The following is a 26,116-nucleotide window of genomic DNA, read 5'->3' as shown; positions in this document are numbered from 1 at the left end:
CTCAATATTTACGTTTTTAGGATGACTGCACGTGACATTTAAACGTATTTTAATATCCTACTGTATTGCTCTGACACTATAGGTAATAGGTATACTGTCAAAGCAAGCGAGCAATAGATTTATGTCTCATGCAAGTCGCCCTTAGTAAACTCTGACGTCTCTGACACTGACGGCCTATATGAAATGTACTTTTACTTCAATATTACACATTTATCACTGGAGCTTTTTCATTGCGTTTTATTATTATTATTATTAAAGTGAGATTAATAAAATTAGAAGTGCGAAATAAAAGCAATCTATACAGTCTTTACCGTTTTATGTGTAGGCGAATTCATAATCATTAAGTTATTAAGGCCACTTGCAAAATGCATTACGAATAGATAGTAGAGGCAAAATTGGATCGTATAGTGATGTAAAATATAGTTTATATTTAAGAAGACTCCATTTAATTTTCGCGTAAGGCTGCGGCAGCTGTGAATGCTATTAATCGGCAGTATTGGTTAAAATGGACAGAAAATCTATGGAGAGGCATTATTGACTCTCGAATTCAAACGTAGGTATAGTCCAACAAAAAACGTATCTATTTACGTCATGAATGAATGCATTTATCCGCCTATAAAGAAGCTTCAGGTTTTTTTATGCACCTATGTCGTATATTTATTTATTTATTTGATACTTTATTGCACAAACACCCTCAGGATAATAGAGGCGTAATTCAAAAAACTAAATTGTTGGCAAATCGCAAAAAACAATCCGGAAATTTTCATTTTCAACTTTGACAGTATTTATTTAACTAATATGGGTGAAAATGGGACTATGTTTTATTTTATTCATGAAGCCTGGGATGTCTTTTTTTGTTAATATAATAGACGTAAATATCTTGTACTATAAATATTATTTTATGTTTTTTTTTTAAAAACCTAGTATTACTAAGCCTTTATTGTTCTGAACTCAATGCTATTTTATACTTAGGCCTTTTTAATTCTGATTAAAAAAAAAATTGCTATAAGTCTCAAAAGGTCTTTTTAAGACTAAAATAATTTTATGATTGAAGGATGTTTTACGATATGAGCCTATTTTCTTCTAAAGTGTGAATTACAATACAATAGAAGTACAGAACTAAAGAGGCACAATCGGTTTTAAACCTGTATAAAACTAAACTTGCGACGACCCTTCCATATCACCGTTGGCAGATTACTCGTTACATCACTCACACAAAGCTGGGGGTGCGGTAAGTCCCTGTATAATAGAAGTGGAAGTATCGGATTTCTCATTCTATCATAAAAATGCCTCTGTATTCGTGGTCATCGGATAGAGCATACCTTTTTTGGTCTTCCTATGACTATGACTCAGTATCGTGAAATTAAGAGATAAGACCCTTTTATTCTGAGAGTATATGAAAAATACTTAAGTGTACAAAAAGTAGACTTTATGTAAGTGGTACCTACTGAAAATTTATTTTTCTTTATTCTCTTTGAGTAAAATAAGTTTTTCTGCTTGGCTAGGTGATAAGAGGGAAATATATGAGAGAAAATATATTTATTTAATACAAATTGATTCTAGGTGCACTGACCTGAATCAATTATTTCTTCTTGCATCCTACCTCGATCCCACCCGATGTTAAGTTAGGAAGTTAGAAAAAAACATATTGGCATATTGTCTGCCTTCGACTCCACATCTCTCAAAGTTCCTTGAGTTCATTCTTAACTGCAGTTTTAAATATCTCCCACAGTACAATCTTAACAGTGTTATGGAGACCAGTGAACTGGCACAAACATTAAAAATAATTATAATTATTTAAACTACTCGAATGTAAATAAAAAATACCCTCGTTATAAGAGTACTTACAATGGGAACTGAATAAGTTTGGTACTAATTAAATAAAAAAATCATTATTTATTTTTCAAAAATGGAATGGAATGTGAAAGTATGTTTTTTAAATTATTTAGTCTCAGCCAGTGTTTTATGTGTGTATTCCAGAAATATAGTGATGAATCATAGAGTGGGACATAAAAGTAAGTTTTTTTTAATTTACCTAACACTTTATCCTAGTAGTAGTTAGCTGTAAGCTCTAAACTTTAAATCTGTCCGTTCATTATTGACATAATTAATAATTATTGAACTGGCTTTGGGAAGTTCAGTGTTACAATCCCACCTAGGAAACATAGTCATCTTAGGCTGGCCAAGATACCTAAATTGGTACTAAATAACAATTATTTCTTCCTAAGGGTCCAGGAACCTAGGAAGCCACTCTATTTAACGAAAAGGCTTTTCGGAAAAGCGTCGGAGGGTAGTTTCTACCCGAACTCTATCTCGTTGTATGACAGCTCTCGTTCGTTCTTTCGATCTTTTAGAGCTAGATTAAGGGTGCTTACATAGAGAATCGGGTTCTCTGTATCTACCTGTACCGGTAACCTGATTATGCGAAAGCGCTCATGACATTTAAAAATCCGGGAAATGCTCCGTGAGTGAGCGCTTTCGCACAATCAGGTAGATACTGTGAACCCGATTGTCTATGTAAGCACCCTTACCCTAATGATGAGTATAATCCAAATCCCATGTGCATTTAGGTAGTGACCGCAGTATCTAAACTGAGTAAAGTTAAGGTTCAGTGAACTTGTTAAACGTCAAATCATTTTACTTAATGTTAATGTTTCTTTTGTTTAATTTAAGTTTGCCAAAACTCAACTGTTACAGTTTCGTTATGTCTATTAGGTCCGTATGTTAAAAAACTCATCCATAGGTATGTATGTTACTTGCCATAAATGCTGTAGTGTTTTTCCAAACATTACCACACATTACTTAATATTAGTTTAATGGTTCAAAATGACTCCCTTAGTCACCCCTTTTTGGATTACCATACCATTTTTGCTACACCCTGTATTATTTCAGGATCGTAATTTGATTAAGTAATAATGTATAAGTAAAAACAAACATATGCGATTGATTCATATGTGTGTTTTGAGATTCGTTTGGAACAATAATTATATTAATTGTTCACCAATTTGAATGAACATTGTTATTTAAAGTTAAATACATTATTATCAAACTTAAGAATACATAGTCGGTTACCTACAGAGTTAATTACGCTGTAGTACAAAGTAATTTTACAGAACAACAAATAGATCCTTCAAGGTTGGGCTTAGGTACAAAATTGAGATGTAGAACCCTTTTTTTAATACTGAAGTAAAGCGAATAATTTAATTTTGTCATATCCATACCTATCCATACCCCCATACCACCTTGTTTTGGGCATGTCATGAGAAGAGAAGATAACTATGTTACAAAGAAAGTGTTGGAAATGAGACCTGAAGGAAGGCGTAAGAGGGGAAGACCAAGAAAGACGTGGCTTGATTGTGTGAAAGAAAATATGAGAGAGTGTGGAGTGAATGAGGATATGACAGAGGATAGGGTAAAATGGCGTGACATGACGAACAAAGCCGACCCTAAATAAGGAAAGGCTAGGAAGAAATAATCCATACCTATCAAATTTCACATCACGTGACATTTTGTAGATTCTAGACCTATCACCCGATCATTACCACGCGATCACGATCACGACCCGATGAAGATTATCTGTTACGCCACCACAGCTCCTTGCATTCTAAGTACTTAAAATTTCGTAATAGTAATTAACTGATTAAGGCCCGATTTATCTCTTGAGTTAATCTACTTTAACATCATCTCAAGTCTTACTGAACCACAATTCAGCCAATCACAGCCCTGCATTTAATACTGAAGTGCTACTTAACTTGAAGTTTTCAGATGTAAAATGGGCTTAGCATCAGATTGTATCTTAGCAATTTTATTAATTTATTCATTCTGTTATTAACGTTATTAAGTAGCGATTCGATGGTAATTATGTAAATAGGAACCAATAGTACACGCGAAACTTAGGTAATCTAATTATGTACCTATTGTTGTTTTTCTAAAGAAAGATATAAGGGTCAATGTCAAAATACCGGTGGCTAGCGCACGGAAAACTTATCTCTTCTATTACAAGGGGTTACTCTATTAAATCGACGAACGAACGAAGAATTGACACGCAATCGACACGCTTAATACAACGAGATAGAGTTCTGGTTTGTTCGACGATTTAGATAGTGACTTCCCAGCTTCTATCACAGACACGTACTTTGATAAAAATAATAATGTCAATGTTTTCTTTTTTCACTAACGTATAAATAAATAAAAACCTTGGCTCGAATTGGGCTTTTGTTGAAACTCACGACTCGCATACTGTTACGTATTGTTACTGTGCCGCGTAAAATAAAGTTTATGAATTTAATGTTTCACTTGTTTTTGTTGAGAAATCTTTTGTCTTAACCTTTTGTGAACTGGAGCAGCTTGACAACGTATTAATTAAATACATAGTATGTTTTATAAGAAAACCTTACCGAGAGACAAAAGGCAGTGCTTACACCATATTTTCTATTAGGGTTTCGTATTTAGCTTCTCTGTACATATATTGGGTACAATTGAATATAAGAAATTCACTGTCAAAATTTCACATAGTTTACGTCCAGGGCAACGTAGCCAGTCTGGCGGGGCTGACTACCTGACTAGCTGGCTAATCCATTTACTACAGTGGCAGACCTTACAGGTCTGTGGGCATACCCTAGCTTTGTAGCTATCTAGTTAGTCAATTGACACGCCCAGAAGAAGTGGAATTATGTAAATACAGAACTATAGGTACTTACGGAGAATGAAAAAGTTTTCTGCCACTGACTTTTATATGTTCATAGCATATAATATATGTCATCGGACCTTTTTCATAGCTCGTGAGTAAAACAAGCCCTCTCAATCTAACTTCTCTTATGCAACATCCTTCCATCCAACAACATACAACTTCTATTCCAGCTCTCCACAACCCACAAGAAGACCCGTGGAAGTTCTTCGAGAATGTTCCAGAGGCCTCAGCGCCGCGGCTGCAGGTGGCGCGGGCAGCCAGGGTCCCCGGGCCACCAGCGAGCCCCAGGAAGGTCTTTGATGAGAGGAACAGTGACCACTGGAGGATGCAGGCGCAGTGGGTGCTTAAATTGAAGGTACAAGCTGTTGCCATCCTATTAGTTTGTGGGAGAGTTAATAAGTTCCAAACAACATTTTGGTAATGTCATAACCAGGATTTGAACCTGCAGTAGGCTCTTACCTGTCTTAAATAATTAGGTGCTAGACCGCTCCTGTGTCCCGTGCTATCATCAGCCCAGTATCGCCAAGAACTGCAACAACAATCTTTCTTAATTTAATTAACCCACTATTGTCTGTAAATTATATTTTCTTAAACTCCTAGCACTCATCAATCATCACATCATCACCTTGGTATCATGATGTTGAATCCAAAAGACGACCCCAAAGAACCGTCTGTCAAGTTCCCTTTGAAACGTTCCAGGTAGCAGCCCCCCTCAACACAAGGGTGGCCAAGAACGTGATCCTGTTTCTCGGAGACGGCATGAGCGTGGCGACCCTGGCGGCCACCAGGACCTACCTCGGCAACCGCCACGGGTACAGCGGGGAGGAGCTGAAGCTCAGCTTCGAGGCATTCCCTTACACGGGGCTGGCTAAGGTAGGAGCATATCTAAATGATGCTTACGAGCAATGAACATTTGCTGGTGACATTTGGAACGTCAATGGCAGGTGGAACTTTTTCATTGCTCGTGAGTGTATTCAATTTAATGTGTATGTATAGTGCATTCACAATGTTACAGAAGAGCGTCATTCTATGTAGACAAGTTTCATTCTACGAGTTTTGAAAATGCACAAATTAAAAAGGCTTCCGATGGTGACGTAAGTAGTTGGTAGTTGTAGAACAAAATGTCCAGCCATCCGCTTTCGGCCTACAACCGACCCCTTCTCTAACAACACTGCATAATAACAAACGAACCAGAATAATAACAACGATATAATCCTTATGGGTCGTTCACCTGTTGCTATTGCTAATTACGACATAATGTTATTGTTGACAATAGTAACTTAGTTTCAAGAGGTGGGATTATGTCTATACCTACCACTAGTACTATTACTACACAAACATAATTTTATTCCAGAACAAAAGCGGGCTTTAAACCATTACTTGCTATTAGGAGACAAAGGTGGTTTGTTCTATAATCCCGGGCTAATCCGACACATATGGCGCGAACTCATGGAGGTTTAACGGGTTTGTTAACCCTTTTAACGTCAGATCTCCCGGAAATGTTAGAACAGTTTCACCCGTTTTTATGTCTACATTTACCTATGTATTTACTTTCGTACTTGGACCTTGTTTGATATTCATAGTGATCAAGTGAGAGATATCCATTAACCCATGTAGGTACTGACTTATTCAATTTATGTTAGTTTCATATTATTTGGTTTTTGTACGTTTAATTACTTACTTATAGACCGGTACATTTGTACGATACAACATAAACGTACTTCTACTAATAAAAGGTTTCAGCCTCCAGATCACCAATATAATTTAACAAATTTTATCTACCTTAATAGCCACTGTTATACTTTTTGAGTATAAACAAAGTACTCTGTCGGTATATCTTATGTGAGGTGATATATGAATCCACCGGTAACGTTTAGCTCGTGTATTACACTGAGGTTCCTCAGGCAGAGGGACGCAGCCGCTCTATACATATTTATCACATTACTTTCTACTTAGCGATACGATAACACCAAACACAAAATGAAACCATTGTTAACCCATCAACTGTCGCCAGACATACTGCGTGGACAACAACGTGGCGGACTCGGCGTGCAGTGGGACGGCCTACCTCAGCGGGGTGAAGGCCAACAGCGGCACGGTGGGGCTCAGCGGGGCGGTGAGGAAGGGGGACTGCGAGGCACAGAGGACAGGGAAGCATTCTGTGACGGGAGTTATAGACTGGGCGCAGAGAGTTGGAAAGGCTACTGGTGAGGGTGGTGGATTTTGAATCTTAAAGAAATAAAGTTGGGTCGAACCTTACGTTCAAAATATTGTGGCATTATTTTGGCCACCACTGGTAAAATTTTTATGTAGGTATGCACTTTTAGGGAGTTTTGAGATAATGTGGCAATACATGTGGATTATTGGCTGATAGTTTTCCTGAAGAAACCAGAAGATTACTGTTTTCCCCTGGTTAGAAAGTTCAAGGTTTCTAAATTTTGCAGACATTTCACCATGTTAATCCTCTTCTTTCTACTATCAACGACTCTATGCCACCGTCTTAGTAGGTAGGTACTTATTTCTTGTATTATTGTTTGTGATTTATGCAGTACCAAATAAAATCATTTTCTTTCTTCCTCCCTCAGGCGTAGTGACAACCACGAGGGTCACACACGCGACGCCGGCAGCTGCGTACGCGCACTCGGCCGACCGCCGCTGGGAGTCCGACGCTGACGTGCCGGCGGGTGTACACTGTGAGGACATCGCCTCGCAACTGGTGCGAGGGAGCGTTGGCAGCAAGATTGATGTGAGTTGTAGATGTGGTGATTATGTGATACTGCCGTGGTATAAGATTGGATGAGCAACGCCGAGGGTAGAGTTTTTTGTTGCACACTTTGACATAAACCTTTGTCCACCAACCCGCACTAGGCCAGCGTGGTGGACTAGGCCTAACTGTAGCTACATGCATTTCACTCGATGTGACAGCTACATACAGTGACTGCTTCAATGCGTATTGGCAGTTCACCCATGTGTGGCCCATGAAAACACGATGTTGCTTCCCGATCTAGATGCAATTTCCAGTTGCATATTGTATCGATTTCCTGTTATCGAATAATCGACGTCGAAAACTGTTTCAGGTTGTACTAGGGGGTGGAAGAAGGAACTTTTACCCAGATACAGAGAAAGACACCGATGGTGTTTCAGGACACAGGAAGGACAAAAAGAACCTAATCAAGGAGTGGATGAAGAAAAAAGAAAGTCTTGGAGCAAAGCCTAAATATGTTCATGACAAAAAGGGGTTGATGAAACTAAATGAGACACAGTTCAATAGTGTTTTAGGTCTGTTTTCCTCTGAGCACATGCCTTATCATTTGGAAGCGAATGAAGACGTTTATCCAACGCTTACAGAAATGACTTTGAAGGCAATAGACGTTTTGAAGAAGAAGAAAGAAGGGTTTTTCTTATTTGTTGAAGGTACAGGAAATTACAGTTTTTTACATTTTAATAGTCAAAATGCATTCGTCTATCAGATATGAATAATTAGAAGGTCACTTTTTACGCAGAATCGAGTTTTGAAATTGCCTTACAAAATAGTTAATTGCCCAAATTTACAGTTCTAAGGAAACATAGTCTTGGATGTAGCCACAAAGTCAGTTGATTAATACAAGATGACAGACTTTCATATTATTATTTTCCCTTCAGGAGGCAGAATCGACACAGCCCACCATGAGACTAAAGCCAGGAAAGCCTTGGACGAAACAGCAGAACTGGCGAAGGCTGTGGAAGCTGCTATGAAGGAGGTGGACCCTGAAGACACCCTGATAGTGGTCACATCTGACCACAGTCACACGATGACCTACAATGGGTACAGCAAAAGAGGCTCCGACATACTTGGATTTGTAAATAAGGTAACAAACATAGTTTATTTCTCATCCATTTACCGTATATTTAATTACCATGATTGAAATGAAATGGAAGTGGAGAACTAACTCATGCTATCTCGCTGTAATCTTAGGACTGTCAATACTCATTTATTTTCGTTTTTATCCGCGCGAGTTATACAAAATCATGACTGACAAGGAGCCCTATTGCAAAGTCAAAACGAAATAATATTTTATCCGAAAGTGGTTTATAAATATAACCAAAGGATACAGGTACGAAGGTAACGTAGCTCCTGCGATTACTTTTTTTGTAGTGGTGCTATAGGTACATTTTACAAATCAGAAGTATCATAAATCACGACAGTAATTCAAGAAGTGGCTACTAATCAACAGGAAATGTAAAGCTTTCCTAACACGTAAATCAATATCAGACTTGCGCCATCGCTTGCATCTTTTAAAACTTTGCTGAACAAGCACTATCTCGATAAATTATCCTTACCAGCGTAATATATTTATATAAATATAATAGTATGTATTTATTTAAGTATATAAGTATGATGTATGTAGTTTATTTATATTACCTATTACTAGGTATAGATTAGGTATATACATTTGTAATTTTCTCCTTGTTATATGTTCTGTTTGTAATTTTTTTGCACTTTGCCCCTTTTCTTGTATAGTTTCTCTCCTCCGAGGTAGTCTGGAAGAAATTACTCTTAGTAATAAGGCCGCCATTTGTACCGTCTATATTGTACATTTCCTTGTGTAATGTATGTTTGTGTGTGCAATAAAGAATTATCTATCTATCTATCTATCATAACAACACTATAGTAGAAGTCGTCGATATGGCTTTGTTGACTGAACATCAAAAAAGAATCACACTGATCGATTCGCTGTCCGCGAAGAAACAAGATTCGAAGCCATTATTATGGTTTATTTGCTAACTTTTTGTCAACAAGCGGGGCCATCCCCTTCTGGTTAAATTACGAGTCCTTGACATTCCAAGTGTTTTCGCACGAGTGGTAACAAAATAAGATAGTATAAATTTTTACTTTTCAGGAAATCGTATTTTAGTTCAATCTGTTTGCCGTATGTACATATGTTGTATGTATATAAATAAATACTAATATGCACATATTTTGGTTTTAGCCATTGATATTAAATCACATCAAAAATAAATATACTTACATTAAAGTAATTTAAATTCCTAAGTACCTAAATGCAAAGTTGCACTTAAGTAAGAAGCCGACGTAATACAGTGTTGGTAGGTGTAGTATTTAAAAAATAAATAGATGTATTTTATAAATGCCGTGCTATTTATGAGGATAGGTAATTAAATATTAAATCATCCCTTAGTCCTAAGTAAAGTTCAAGAGGAAAGTTCGACGAAAATGTTAAGTCAATAACCGTTACATTAAAACTTAACACCAGTTGCAGAAAACTTTGAATGAGACTTAACTAATGTTGACATTTCGTAAATCTGCTACTGTTATTTTTGGCAGAGAGTGAAGAGTAAAGCTGGGTCCACATTGCATGGCATTGAAATGCGTACTTACAGTACGTAGAACGTAAAAGTTACACTGGCGACTCTAACCCTCTTCTTACTATTGGTCGTATTGGTCATAATATTATGTTAAATACACTCACGGGCAATGAAAAAGTTCCATTCAGAAAATCACCGAATTACTTCTAAACGTAAAAAGATAACTTAATGACGCCTTCTGCATTTAACGGTGTATCAGAATAGAACCAATGAAAAACGTAAATTTTTTGTAAAAAAAATCCTGTTTAATGTTTAAAAAAATTAGAGCCATTTAGGGCCTGTTTCACAATGTCTGGTTAGTGGCTACCTGTAAGATAAAATGCATGCTGTCACTGTCAAAAAAATAATAACAGAGAGCGACAGCATATATTTTATCTCACAGGTAGCCAGAACCAGACATTGTGAAACAGGGCCTTAGTGTGTTTTTTTTCTTATAACAAATGGGTTAAAGGTCGTTGAGAATAAACCCGCAGAATGGAAATGCCTCTGATGTTCCTATTATTTTGGAACATTTTCCAAAAGGCGGTTTTATTGCTGTTCAGTGATTTTGTCGACAAACAACAAAAAGATTTATGAAGGAGGAAAAATACACCTTTGTCCCGAAAACCATTGAACCGTTAACGATCGAAAAATACTTGCATTTTTCTTTTATAGATGTTAGTTTCCAGGAAAATGTTAAAAGCCACTATGTCACCGGCCTTCGGCTCACTGATAAATCTGCACTCTATATTGCTAAGGAAAAATTTGCATCTCGAGCAACTTTTAAACTCGATTTGGGGTTTCCTACAGCCAAGAAGACACTTATTGGCTTGAATGCTATAATTAATCTATTTTGAATACATTAACTACTCATAATATAATGAAAAATGTGAAAGCACGTTCCTGATTCATGTTTTGACACTTATAATTAGTTCGTAGAGGGCATAGAGTTAGGGCGTAGAGTTACACCTACCAGCTTAATTAATAAGTTCCGTTGAGTTGAGTGAACATCACTTAACTCCGGCGATATTTATTTTAAGTATAGATTGAATAGATCATTTCCTTTCTAGAACTGCCTCAATTTTTTTTATAATTTTAAAACTATATTAACATATTTATGGGTATGTATTCGCTGATGAAAAAATGGTTACTTTAATTTAATCTTATTAAAAATATACAAGTTTTTGTCGGACCAGAATAGCACTGCTAGTAAAACCGAATACTTACTAGTTTAAGCTAAATTTATAAACCAATATGTATATAAACCAATGTATAATAAGTATGTAATGAAATGAACCCTTTTGACCAACGAATTAATAACCAAGTGCGAAGACAAATTCCGCTTAGCAAATCCCCTAAACTTTACTACTGAATTGGGGTTTTCAAGTTCAAATCTATTTCAATTTCACGTTATTTACGTACCGTAGAATTCCAATATATCTTGGTAAACATATTTGACAAATATCTACATTAGGATTTGTAAACTTGAAACGGATAACCATTAATCATAGCTACCTACTGCTGTGAAGATGATACCTTGTGTATTAGATACAATCGTTATATCATGTTCTTTGATATCAGTTTTGGTAACATATTGGTACAATATAATACACTCACCAGCGATGAAAAACATTACCCTCCTCCTTCAGCAGTCGGGTAAAAAGATCCTCTTCCAAAATATTGGCACCAATGTCACAATTTTTTTTAATATTTAGCTCACAATTTTATTGTCTGAATATTTACGTAAATTGTGCGAATTTCTTTAAAAGGTAGGTACAAATAATACATACTCAATGGGACTCCGAAAGGTGGGCGCTTAATAGTAATATATTTATTGCAACTATGTAAGTTTTACATTGGTCTTAACATTATGTACACATGGTCCTTAACATAGTGCCCTGTAGGGCATAGCAAGTTTAATTCTTATATCTAGGTAATAATATTCTAAGTAATACAAAGTAACAATTTTTAAGGTATTTGCTTACATAATAATAAATAAATAAAATCTACATTACATTTTAACATTCATAATATTATAATCTTTAACATAAAGTAGGAACTTCATTATTATTATTATTGTAGGTAATAACAAAATTATTGAAATATTTTGTTCATAATAAAGATACAGGTATTTATAGTTAGTTATTTCAGTTTTCAAGTAGGTATTCATTTACTGTGTAATAGCATTTCTGTGTTAGTAGAGTTTTTAATTTGGAAATGAATTTACTATAGTTTAATTCAGATTTAATGAAGGTTGGAAGTTTATTATAGATTTTTATGCATTTAAAATATGGACTATTGTTAAAAATTTGCATATTACTAGCTTACCTTATTTTGTATCATTGTTTCAGCAAAACGCTTCAGACAGCCTTCCGTACACGACGCTGAGCTACGCGACCGGCCCCGGATACAAGACCAATGACAACAATTACCTCCGACACAACCTGCTTGATGATGACCTGAGTACGTATTACTCATTTAATTTACGTATAATTTCATTATTGCCGAGATCGTGAGTAAAATTAAATAGAAGACCTAAAAAACTGATGACTGTCACTCAAGCTGTCTACCTTAAGGGTCTGCAATAGGGAATCGAGGGTTGGCATTGTCATAGAATTATGTAGTAAATGATGCTCTACAGCCTTGAAAAAAATCACACAGGTAGTTGAAGAGTCTAGCTAGGTGCTGAATCATTCGAATTTAAGTAAATGATTATGGATAACTGTAAATTAATTTCAGAATATCAAGAACAACCAGTCAATCACACTCCCGTATTGTAACAACTGTGTCGTAATTATTAAGAATTTTCATATGATTTTTATCATATTATAAAGTTAAAGGCTTGGACTAGGCGCTAAATACCTTGTTTTTTAATAAACACACACTTATTTTGTGTAAATTAATCCCAAACTTGAGCAATTTTTTTCCCTCAAATCTTCATACAAATATCTATGGCGGCTTTCTGTGTTATAAAATCATAAACACAAATGACGTTTGACTCAGTTGGCCGCTGGCCTCCAAAGAAGGGTCACGTCGGTTTAGGCAGCACTGACAGCTCGCGATCTTATCGTGTACAGATACAAAATCACTGCACATTGGTTGTCATTGCACTTTTTCAACTTTTATGACACCAACATAATTTGATTTGAAATTGAGGAAGCATAATTCTTCCAGTATATTCAATACATTAAATTAAATTAGATAGTGTGCAATATTCTCGTGACATTACAGTCTCGTAAAGGTCTGATGAGGAGCAGGAATATAGCGAATGGATCTAAGTGATGACAATACGCACGAACATTAGGTTAGGGATCAAAAATACAGTCTCTTGGTGCTGGTTGGGGTATGGTCTCGTGAGGATCTGATGAGGGCAGTAACACGGTGGTGGCTCAATTTTATTTCAAAGATGTTAATAGCTAAAAGCATCGAGTTTGGGCTATTAAGTATGTTTTTCAGAGAGAGAGAAAGAGATTTTGTTTTTCCTCTAGATGTGTTAGGTTTACTGGGTTTACTAAGTTCATTCTGTTAATGGCATCAAGTTGTTATGTGTTCATAAGTAATAATTCTGTGTCGGACATGTATAGGCTGGAGTGTGGGGTGAGGCAGGGGGGGTTGAGTTCACCAAAACTCTTTAGCCTATACATGAACCGACTGATTGAGAGGCTCAGCAGTGCCACAGTCGGCTGTTCTATTGACGGTCAGATGATCAACAATATTAGCTACGCCGATGATATGGTGCTGTTGACGCCTTCAGCCCGTGGACTTGAAATACTCCTAAGTATATGTGAAAACTACGCCACTGCCCATGGACTCAGGTACAACAGCAAAAAGAGTGAGATCCTAATATTTAAGGCGGGTAGAAAGACTTCTACTATTCCGCGACCCTTAACACTAGATGGATCTCCTCTGGCTCAAGTCCAAAAATTTAAGTACCTGGGTCACTGGGTAAATGAGGACCTCACAGACGACACCGACATGGAGCGGGAGCGCAGGGCATTGTCAGTGAGGTGCAATATGTTGGCCCGCAGGTTCTCGCGTTGCACGAAGGAGGTTAAAATAACCTTGTTTAAAGCCTACTGTACCTCGCTGTATACGTGTAGCCTGTGGATTAACTACACACAGAAATCCTATAATGCCCTGCGCATCCAGTATAACAATGCCTTCAGGATTCTGTTGCGGCTACCGCGATTCTGTAGCGCATCTGGGATGTTTGCTGAAGCGCGGACAGACGGGTTCCAGGCGATCATGCGAAAAAGGGCAGCATCACTGCTGCGCAGGACTCGCGGTGGTGGCAACAGCCTCCTGAAGATTGTATCTGATAGGTTTGATGGTCCCTTTTTGCGACATTGGTCGGGTCTGCACGTTCCATCCATGCCATCGCAACGGTCCTATTAACCCTAAAATGATTTTTTGTATATTTTGAATTTCCTTTTTATTTTTATTATGTATGCACTTAAATTTTATTGACATTTAAATTTAAAATTCTTTTGTTATTGTTTTTATTAATTCACCTAATTGCTTGCTGATTATGATTGTAATATTAACTATTTGACATCTGAAATTATTTATTTATTTATCTTTTATAATATCATGCATGTTTATGAATATAATTTACTAACATAGACTAAGGATACATTGTTACTAACACATTATATGGATTGTTATATCTGAAATAAATAAATTATATATAATAATTATTTATTAACAAAATGCTGTTGATTCTCCACGAAAATGTAAAAATAAAAATAAAATAAATAACGTAACGTAAAATTGTCAATGATGGAATTTCTTCTATAAACAGTAGCCACAAAAAAAACAAACGATAGATGGCGTGATTTGAAGATAAAGATACATTTTTTCGACACATAGACAGCAAGAGCTTGAGCTTGAGTGGCGGTCAAGTTGGTCCCCGCCTGCGATACTTTCCATTAACATTGGGACTCGTTTTCATGTTTTTAGCGTACAGTCAGGTTTTTAGTTTTTTATAATTGTATTTTTTTATTTGTAACTTTTTAGTTGTTTTTATTTTATGAAATTTTACGTCGGTAGGTAGTTCATGATCATTTTTTATTTCAATAATTTTGGTGTTGTTATTTAAATACCTTCAATATGCATATTTTTGTAATGTGAAAATCAAGTCCATTCATTTGATACCTTACACGGCAAAGTTGAATTATTATTTTTTCGATCATCACGTTATGTCCTCAAGAGGGCGCTATGTACATTTTAATGGAACGTCACATAGCCTATAGCCATCGCGCCATCAATACGCTTCTAACAATACCTCATACATCAAAATCTATCAAGCCGTTTAGGCTACAGGAGGGAACAAAGAAACAGACAAACATACATATACATACATACAATCAAAAAACATTACCCTCCTCCTTCGGCAGTCGGGTAAAAAGGAGTAAGACAGGGGGTCATTCTGAACTTTTGCTCTACGAGTTTTGGAAATTAACAAAAAAAAACCTTTTTCATAGAAACTTTGTTGGACATGTGACTTTTTACCATGGAAAACGAATATTTTTTTTCGCGAATTTGCAAATCTCGTAGAACAAAAGTTGTTCAGAATGACCCCTTGAGTCATCCCCTTTTGGCTTAGTATAGCCCTTTTGCGACACTATGTATTTACTTTGTATTTGTTATGTAGTGCGACTCCTTACCCACAGTCAAACCATATTAACATTTGGTTTTGTGGGATGTATGTAATAGCATAAGTTGTTTTCTTTGAATAAAGATCTATTCTATTCTACTAGAGATGCCACGAATATTCGGCAACTATTCGGTATTCGGCCTATTCGGCCAGTTCTTTCAGTATTCGGTATTCGGCCGAATAGTGCGTACTATTCGGGCCGAATACCGAATAGTAAATCATGTATAAAATGACTTGTTATTTTAATCAAAATTGTGTATTTATTTTCAAATCACAACATTTTGGTACTTAAAATTAATCAGTACTAAGTTGTACTGGATAAAAACGAGCATTTCAGCATTTTTTGGTAGCCCACGGTTGCGCTTTTCATATTAAGCATCCTCAGAAAATAACCTCTCACTATAAACGCTACTTCCAGGTGAAGAAAGATAAGTTTTTGCAAATTTCAAAAGGTTCGGGTATTTTTTTTTGTTTGCTGACCACCACTTGTAAGGATAGGCCATCCGATCTAGGCGAAAAAAATCAACTCGTTTGCCACAGCATTCTGCCTCCTAATAATTAGCATTTCTCATATAATCTGTAGCGACTTCTTCAAAGCAGTTCCAGGAACAAAAAAAACAGGTTGTAGCGCCGAATATTCGGCGGTCGAATATTCGGCGCTTCGGCCGGCAGCCTCGCCGAATATTCAGTATTCGGTATTCGGCCAATTCACTATTCGTGGCAACACTAGTATTTACTTTGCTTTGTCGTCGGGGTTCAGTTGGCTGGAGGATGCCCGAAACTTATCTACACTTTAATACTTTTAGTTACCTTTCTACAAGTAAATACCACATTTGTTTGAGAAAGCTAATCGGGTTCCGAGTATAGAGTAAAGTGGCACCCCTATTAATTTCTACTCTTTCCTGGTGCCTACCAGTGTAAGTAAGAATTATACTTACTTACCCTAAAATCACCCAAAATGTACTTGAACATATTTGTCAATAAAGTTGGCGAGTAAAAGTTTATCGACCCACTGTGCAAACTTACATGTGTGCGTGTCACTGCGTGTGCTGTGTGAAGAGCATTGAAAACCCAAAATTGGCGCGGCACGTCACCCTGTACGGGCCCTTAACCGTTAGCATCAGTTGAATGGCTTTAGTTATAACATAATCATCAGTCAATGAAAATATGTATGGGTACTTTTTCAAAGAACCAACCACACTACAATTTTTGCAAAATAAAATAAGACAACTATATTTGGCCTTCCTCATCCGATCCCCTCTTTCTATGGCCAAGCATTAAACGCTCATTAGTTACTCATAGTATCTCCTTTCATAAACAATACAATCTTGAAGACTATGCTAACCCTGACTTCTTCTCCCCAGGCAGCGCAAACTACACCTACCCCTCCCTATTTCCCCTCGGCCGGGAGACCCATGGTGGAGAAGACGTGGCAGTGTTCGCGCGAGGGCCGTGGGCGCATCTGTTCACGGGGAACTATGAACAGAATTACTTGCCTCACGCCCTCGCCTTTGCGGCGTGTATAGGAGATGGGTTCACGGCGTGCAACTTGCAGTATAGTTTTTAACCAGTGAAATGAGGAGTGTTATAAGTTAAATTAAATGCATAAAATAGATACCTATTTTTTTGTGTTTCTACGTTTTTGTGGTATCATAGCTCCCAAACGGCTGACCCGATTCCACTTCAGTTTTTTTTTTAATATTCCTTCAAGTGGTCTTGTCCATATTTGATCAAAATCGGCTTAGCCGTCCAAAATGTATGTTACTTATGGGTCGAATATCAGTTTTTTCATATTGGTAAGGTTATTAAGAGAGACCCAAGGAGGCGAAGACGTGGCAGTGTTCGCGCGAGGGCCGTGGGCGCATCTGTTCACGGGGAACAGATGCGCCCACGAACAGAATTACTTACCACACGCCCTCGCCTTTGCCGCGTGTATAGGAGATGGGTTTACGGCGTGCAACTCGCAGTATAGTTTTTAAAAAGCGAAAAATTAAATTAAATAAATAAATATTACAGAAATAAAGAAAAGTTAAGCGTGTCTGGGTGTTTGTGGTAACGTAGCCCCCAAACAGCTGAAGCGATTTTCGTTTAGTTGTGTGGTTTTTTTGGATCATAGATAACGTTTCTACAAATGTTTTAGAAGGGTGTTATTATAAAGCGCGCTCCAGACTATCAACCAAACTACACGAGACGAGACGCAGCGAATTCGAGAGTGTAGAGAGAGGTCTTTTTCGGCAGCGCTGACCAGTAACTTTGATAGTGAATAGTTTTGTCGAGTCCCGATACCAAATCTCTCGAGTATGAAGCGGGATTAAGTGTAACGTGTCTGTGTGTTTGTGTATTAGTCTGTGGTAGGGTAGCTCCCAAACGGAAGAACCGATTTTAGTTTTGATTTTTTTGGATCATCGATAATGTTTTCCCAAACGTTCTTACCGACATGATCCATCTTCATTATGTTCTCACCCTTTTACTAAGACAGTGTTCATATTTATAATCAAAATGGGCTTAGCCGTTCAAAATTATTACGACTTTTAGAGTTGAATATCGGGGATTTGTACGTTATTATTTATGTACTTAGTGTCACTCTGGTTATAAAGTAGTTTGTGTGCTTGAAATACAATGGTTAATGTTACATAGTAGGGTTGTGTTTTAATAACTGCCACCTAGTTTCAACCCACACAATGCAATAATACAATTATTTATTATATTATTAGGAATTTTATTTTTATTTGTAAAATATATAAATACCTAGTTTAGTATAAGCAGATAAGCTATATTTAAACTTCTCATTGCATATAAACCTGAATAAATAGTAAGTACATTATTAAATTAATAATAGATGTTTTGTGGAAAATATGACACACCTTTTGTTGGTAGCCTCTATGAAATACGATACGATATAATTGAAAGCTAGTTGCTGCTTTATGCAATTTTCCACTGCAGTTTAAATGATATTGGCATCACGATAAAAATACAAAAAAAACTGTAGTGGTATTCCCTCTTTACATAATGAGAAAATAACATTTAGGCAACACAAATAGGAACCACGGCATAACACAGACATAGTTTATCTCATTGTAAAAAAATACAAAGCAAAATAAGCAAATTGAACATAATTACACATTCAAATACTCATATCTAAATCCCAACACACACATCACCGTATTGACACACGCTACCAATATCTACTATACACACAAAAACCTCAATCTTTGCAAACAATTCCTCCTTGTCACTCTCGTCAGATTAGAGAGGGATGCGAAATGCTAAGCAATCATCCAAATATACTGCACATTTTCATTGAGAAAAGCTGGAGTGAGGGAGTCTTTGAGGAGCCTGAACTTACTTCAGTACTAATCTAAGCGTGACCGGGAACGGTCGTCTGGAAAACCAGTTTCAGTGGGTGAAATACTCTTTGTTTACCACCTGTTGGAGGGTGTGAAAAGTTGGGGTGGTCGAAATACAAAAGTGTTTTCCGGTGGTTTTCGCAAATATGGGTGAGTGAATTCAAAATATTATGTAAGTGTGATTACTAGGGCTATAGAATAATAACTGTAGTGCACTAACTATCGTGAAAAAAATACGCTTTTACTATAAAACTCGTGAAATTACTAAAGTTTAGAGTTTTCGAAAAACTGTTTGATATCTTTCGTTTTGCCGGTTATTTTTTTATAGTTGTAAGTAATAGCAATTCAATTATATCCTTAATTTATGTAGATTTACTTAGTTTAAGAGTTAAAACATTGGAAGTAAAAAAAAAACATTTATTCAGAAATCTGAAATGTTTTTTTACATTTATTATATTCTGAGCTGAAAGGTCGTTCCGTACCTAGGCTTCCGGTTGCCACTTATCTCTTTTACCGGGCGATTTAACGCCAGCTACCTTCCGCCATTTGAAAATGGAATTTCTTATAAAGAATATTCACTACCTAGATAGCAACTTTAACTATCAATAATCAGCAGCAGTCAGTATTAGACAATAATCATAATCATCAGCCAATACAGTGACAAGAGGTGGCTGGTGGATTACTGTTTACCACCGAAAGTAGTAGTCATACACTCACGGGCAATTAAAATTTCCAGTGAGAAAAATACCTATAATTACTCCTTAACAAAAAAAACGACATTAATGGTGCCTTCTGCAATGTTTTTGTACATTTAATGGTGCATAAGAATATTTCCAACTAAAAACGTAAATATTTACTTAAATTTTCTATAAAATGTTTTAAAAAATTGGGGTCGTTTGGTGTCTTCTTTTCGAAAGTGAACTGTTTCTTCGAAAGTGAGTGTACATATAATATTTATTTATCACTAGCTGTTCCCGCGCGCTTCGCTTCGCCTTAAAAAGTTTTCCCGTGGGAATTCCGGGATAAAAAATAGCCTACGTTCTTTCCCAGGGTCTATACCGTATGAATACCAAATTTCATTCAAATCCGTTCAGTAGTTTTGGCGTGAAAGAGTAACAGACAGACAGACAGACAGACACAGTTACTTTCGCATTTATAATATTAAGTAAAGATACGCTGACTGTCCCGGGTTTCACCAGACATTATACCTACATACATATTAAGTTGATACGACACTTGAGGGGGCAACAATCAATCATCATCATAAATCATAACTATTCATAACAAAGGTCATTCATTGTGTATTATGAGAGACTAGTCTCCCCTTAGAACCGCTACAAGACTCCATGCTTTATTATTTTAAACATCACCAGTTTATGTGTTTAGTAGAAAATATTATTGAACATGACAGAGGGGTAGTGGAAGCTTCAGAGCTTCAGTGAATGTTTAAAATATGTAAGTACTCACCTACTTTATTCGGTAACTATATTTTTACTTAAATTATATTTTTCCGAAAAGATAAAAGGCATAAAAAAATGTATTTTTGCAAAACTGTGATTTTGATGATTTTTTAAGGACACAGTTGGGTAACCTTTGGGTAGATCACGGATAAAATATCATCCTATATATGTCGCAGGCATCTGGTTTAATCTCCTGTTTGATTAAACCGCTAGCCCGTTCATTGGATGACGCTATTCAGTTGTATGACTAGGCCGAACGTTGATTGTACAAGCGTCACAAAACGTCCAACTAGTTAGCGGACTTAAAATCAGTCAGGTGGTGAATAAAACAAATATGGCGTCTAACAGCGAACAGCTGACACAAAAAGCACTTGTATTGTTATTTTTTGCAAATAAATTAGGTTTAAAGTGCGTTATTTATGTTAAAATAGTGTGACAACATGGATTTTCCTATTATTACATCGCCGGCGGATAATTTCAAAGAAAAAAATGTGCTGAAACTGGATAATTATGAACAACAATATCAAGGTACGTTTATTGTTATTGTTTAGTTAATTTGTGAGATGAGAGCTTTGTAACATAGTCTTTTTGTTGACTCTTGTCTGGTCATGTTCATCCTAGCCAGACATTACAAAGTTGCTTTACATTACCCCTTTTAATGACTTCGCTGAATAACGTTCATTCAAGACGTTGGACGTTACAGTTAACCACTTGACGAGTTGTTCTTTAGTCATTCAACTGAGTAGCGTCATCCAATGAACGGGCTAGCGGTCCAATCAAACAGGAGATTAAACCAGATGCCTGCGACATATATAAGCCATCACGTGCCGTGTAGAAGCTCCAAAGAGATGGATCATCAAAGTTTAAGCACTAACTTATATATTAACAACTTTATACTTACGAGAACTAAATTTATTATAACAAAATAGACAAGTATCGACCGTCACTGCAAGCACTTTCATATTAATCTATTGGCAATTGAACGAAGATGGGTGCGGATAATATTGAATCAAAAGAGCTGATGTGCATATGTATTGATCAATGAACTCGTAATAATATAATAATTGTTCAAATCATCTATCTGTTACTCTTAGGGTCACTTGGGATGGATAATAATATGCCTTATGTTGACAGTGCCATTAATTATTATTCCAGATGGGACTAATGTTCAACTGTTAAGCCTTTTTGTTACAAAAATAACCTAAACATAGTAGGTAGGTATGCAACACTTGTGAAATTGTAAGAATCCTTAGTAACAACAAGTTTGATGGTTATCATGAACTCATTTTTATTAAACAAAAAATCCTTCTTCATTCCCTTTTAGAACTGTGGGGAAACTTATTAAAAGTTCCCCAGTTGCTCATTTTGTTTGTTCACTAAATAAACGTGTATACCATAAGCAATAAGACCTTATTTTGTTTGTGCAAAAAGTAATGAAGTTTGGTCCATTATAGAACAATTTGTTTTTAATGAAATCATGCAATCTGTGACCATTGATTTAAACTGAATGCAATTTGTTAAAATGGAATCAATGGAATGAAATAAACAATTCATTATTAAGGTTTTTCAGCAGAATTCAAATCTTTTTTTATATAAGTAATTATTTTATTTAGTTGTCAAAATACTTTTATAGTGATGTTGTTGGATAATTCCGGATAAGTAAATAAACCGACTAACTTATAGCTAGGTCGAATTTAAGCGTAAGTTTGTGACATTAAAAGCAGAAAGTCGCATTAAAAACTTCGCTTCTCCGTACAAAATTTGTAGGTTAGGTACCTAGTGCAGGCATAGATTTATATTTATAAAGACCAACACTTATAATAATGCAGCACACCAATAATAATGTTAACTGATAATCTTCAATATTAGAGACGTGAAAATGGAAAGAAGTCTTATCGCTTAAAGCGATGTCGAAAATCTTTGATTCCAGACAACCTTTCATAATTATGATAGTGAAGTCGTAGCTCTTTAACTACCAAATGTGCTCTTTCTCTACCATTCTATATAATTTTAGAATTTAATTCAGTACACAGTTAATAATAGTTATAAAAAGTAGTTATAATGTGCTTAGAAACAAAAATACCATAATTCTGATCAATCATTATTCAGAGTTTGTTTTCCTCTGCATATCGCAGCCAATATCGAGGTAAATAAAAATAAACTATGAGTGAATCTGAGTAATTATATAACCGAAGTGCATCACATGGCTAACCGGTCACTGGACGTAACGAAGTTTACTCGGGAACCCTAATACGTGTATAGGTTATACCGAAAATTCACGACCGAAAACTTCGTTGTAGAACTGCGTACCTTTATTGCATGTAATATGCTTCGTTTCTCCAGATCACATATCCATTGCAAACAGTTTTACACGTTAGAACGTTTTATTTTTATTTATTGGAGAACAAACACAGATAGATCCATCAAAAGTACATTTTGAGAACATATTAGGTACAGTTAGTACATTTGCTATTCGTCGTTTTATTTAGGTACTTTTATTCTTCCATGGAGCGGGACACCACTCTGTCCTCGGCATTCCTCATCCAGCCACTCCCGGCCACCAGTCCGCTTGATATTGATTCAGGGGCTTTAAATTTAGCTTTTTGCGTTTTTAACTCCCGATAAAAAGGGGGCGTTATAAGTTATACCTTGTCTGAGAATCTGTGTGTTTATCCGTCTATGGTAGCTCTCAAACGGCTGAACCGATTTTCGTTAAATTTTTCTTAGCCATATTTTATCAAAATCGGCTTAGCGGTTCAAAAGTATGAGACTTTTAGTGTTAGTTATTCGGTCATTAGACCTTTTCACCACGATTCTAAACAAGTATACTAAACTAAAGAGATGATGTAGAGATTTTTCTCATTTTAATCACGTTTCCAATTTCAAGGCATTTGTTCGTATTACATAAACCGCCGCGAAGACATGAAATATGTATTTTAAGAAATGTAACTTCTACTACTATCTAAAGCTTCTTATTTAGTTTAGATTCGTGGTGTAAATATAGTTTTGTTCGAAATTAAAGCAACTCCTTAGGTACTTACTATCTTGCGTAACTGTGATTCATTTCTTCAAAGACTAATATAGATCAAATCTGGTGATAGACTCCGTATAGAGAGATATAAGATAAGGATTGAAAGGAACGGGTCTGAAACGGTTCAAATGGTTCAATTGAATATACAGACAACCTACAAATGTTTACTTAGATTATACTTAATACCTTAGGCCCGATATACCTTTATGAGCTGTTTCAGGATATTTTGTGACCTAAAACTTAACTGTACAACCACAAAAAAACTTTAAATACTGTGTGTGTTTATAATTTTTTGTGGTAGCACAGTAAGTGTTTGCGCTGGGGTGGCAAATATATAAATAATTCCTTTGCTGATGATATTATGTAAATTATAAGAGCTAGGGGGTCGGTTTTTTAGATGTAAACAAATCTAAAAAACCGACCCCCTAGCTCTTTTGTCAGTCATTGATTAAATTCCATATGGTTCAAATTTAACACGATCCCATACTGACTGTAATTGGAAAGCCACAACTCAGCTACCTTTTCCAGAAATGCGGTTACCGTTGTATGTAATGAGCATTTTCTCAGTATTACAGTGAAAATCATAAAATCATTTACGTAATACCAGACCCGAGTAGAATGAAATTTCTTGGACCGATGCCTAATGTTAGACACAGACATGTAATAATAATTGGGACGTAAGTAAGTAATTGATGTTTTTATTTTATTTAATAATGTAGGTGGCTAACACAATGAAAGCCAATGATTGTTTAGGTACTAATAGCACAGGGAATCCTAGTTTGAGGACCAACGTTTTAACAATTTGTATGTGTCTTTGTTGTTTATTCAAATAAACAATATTTTTATTTATTTATTTAATAGTGATGATTGTGTAGAGTTTGTTTTGAAAACCATTTTCGGAATCAAAATGTATTGAATTGGGCAATAATTACTTCGTTAATGTTATATCGTTTTGACTTTGCGATTCGGTCCCTCATGCTAGTGACCATCTTCGGCATTTAGGCCCTGTTTCACAATGTCTGGTTAGTAAGATAAACCACAGGCTGTCACAGTCAAAAAAATAATAACAGAGAGTGACAGCATGTATTTTATCTTACAAGTAGCCACTAATCAGACATTGTGAAACAGGGCCTTAATGTGTTATATAACTTTTAACGATGGTATCTTCGGTCTTCCGCTTTTCAATTAAGTTATTATATATTAACATTTTATTCCGAACTTCCTATTACAAAATGAATAAAGTCAATATACCTACTCATACATCAACGCCCACTGAATGTACAATATCGCTATAACTTGATTTGACAACCTCTTCAGCAGGTTTCAGCGAAGGCAGGATAATCACAGTTTCATGAATATTTTACGTACGCAAACAGACAGTTCTTGATAAAAGCAATTATTTATCTAATTTATTGGTGCAGGTTATTAACCTAAAGCTGCCTTCCCAGTAGGCAAATCCCCCTTAGCATGGATTTTCATCGTGAACGTGAAGTAAAATTACTCGATGAATTTTGTAGGTAAATTTTAGTTTTGCTACAGACCGCCAGGGGCGCTGTTCTTATTTTCATACAAAATTACTCGATGAATTCTACTTCACGTTCACGATGAAAATTCATGCTAAGGGGTCTGATAGCCCGTTATCCAGTCCTAGTATAGCGGTGCGTGAGGTGCGACCAATGAAAATGCATAAAAACTCTGCTCATGCAACTGGACGATTATTGCCTCGCACACTGCTCCGGTAGCCCAGACCACTGGTAAATAGACAGCCCGAGTAAAGAGTTTACCTATTGGGAAATCAGCATTACGTTAATAAAATAACTAGACGCATCCTTAAAGAAAGTTTATATAGGTTTTTTACCAAATTTTTGAGTCGAGTCTTCCTACCTCTAGCACTAGGTATTAACGTTTCACTCTGCACTAGACTATATAGAACCGCACTGTTTGCACTATACATGTATATATATATATATATATATATACGTAGGTATGTACCTACATAAAGCCTCACACAACACATACTTACCCACTTAGAAACCCTATTTAACAAACAAACCCTACCCTTGTTCATATTTCACCGCTGGCATACAGCCGTTATTCTGAATTACTTAACGTTGCAATGTGAGATCCAATTATACCTACAAAACAATAAAATACATACACTTTATTTGCACTAAGAACAAAAATTACAAAAAACAAAACTTAAAAATAAAACAGTTCAAAGAGGCGGCTTTATTGCTTATAGCAATCTCAACCACACAACCTTTGGATGGAAGAGAGTGAGTCTATATGATTGTGAGGTAATTGTGGTGCAAGTATATACTCGTACATAAAAATATATACTACTTAGACAGTACATACACCAAATAAATAAAACAACAAATAAATATCTAATACCTATAATATACTTACAATTATCGTAGCCAACTGACGATCTTACACCACGAGTAGCGTGGGACGCCGTTCGGCGGCTTCGAATGAGGAAGACGGGAGGAGGGTGCTGTGGTGTAGGTCAAGAAGTTTAATTGCGTTTGCTTCTTAAAAAACTATTATTATAGGTCTAGGGTCCGCCTAACATAATGCATTGGTTTG

General features: G+C 36.1%; 2 protein-coding genes across 2 annotated transcripts in view; both read left to right on the top strand.

Moving 5' to 3' along the window:
- The first annotated feature begins 1,766 nt into the window (after positions 1-1,766).
- On the top strand, positions 1,767-17,264 carry LOC119693020 (alkaline phosphatase). Its single transcript, XM_048622770.1, has 9 exons — positions 1,767-2,015; positions 4,861-5,045; positions 5,390-5,563; positions 6,705-6,897; positions 7,276-7,436; positions 7,768-8,104; positions 8,333-8,538; positions 12,385-12,496; positions 17,054-17,264. The coding sequence occupies exons 1-9, from the start codon at positions 1,910-1,912 to the stop codon at positions 17,254-17,256; spliced, it is 1,677 nt and encodes a 558-aa protein (XP_048478727.1). The 5' UTR covers positions 1,767-1,909; the 3' UTR covers positions 17,257-17,264.
- Positions 17,265-18,980: 1,716 nt separating this feature from the next.
- LOC105393739 overlaps positions 18,981-26,116 on the top strand; it is a 45,421-nt gene continuing 38,285 nt past the window's right edge. The window contains exon 1 of the mRNA XM_048622592.1: positions 18,981-19,186. Within this exon, the coding sequence (XP_048478549.1) occupies positions 19,183-19,186 (4 nt within the window). The 5' untranslated portion in view covers positions 18,981-19,182. The remainder of the gene's footprint in view (positions 19,187-26,116) is intronic.

The sequence above is a fragment of the Plutella xylostella genome, chromosome 8, assembly GCF_932276165.1.
Source record: "Plutella xylostella chromosome 8, ilPluXylo3.1, whole genome shotgun sequence".
Classification (NCBI taxonomy): domain Eukaryota; kingdom Metazoa; phylum Arthropoda; class Insecta; order Lepidoptera; family Plutellidae; genus Plutella; species Plutella xylostella.
Note: the sequence above shows the minus strand (reverse complement) of the source record. Positions and strands in the feature narration are given on the sequence as shown.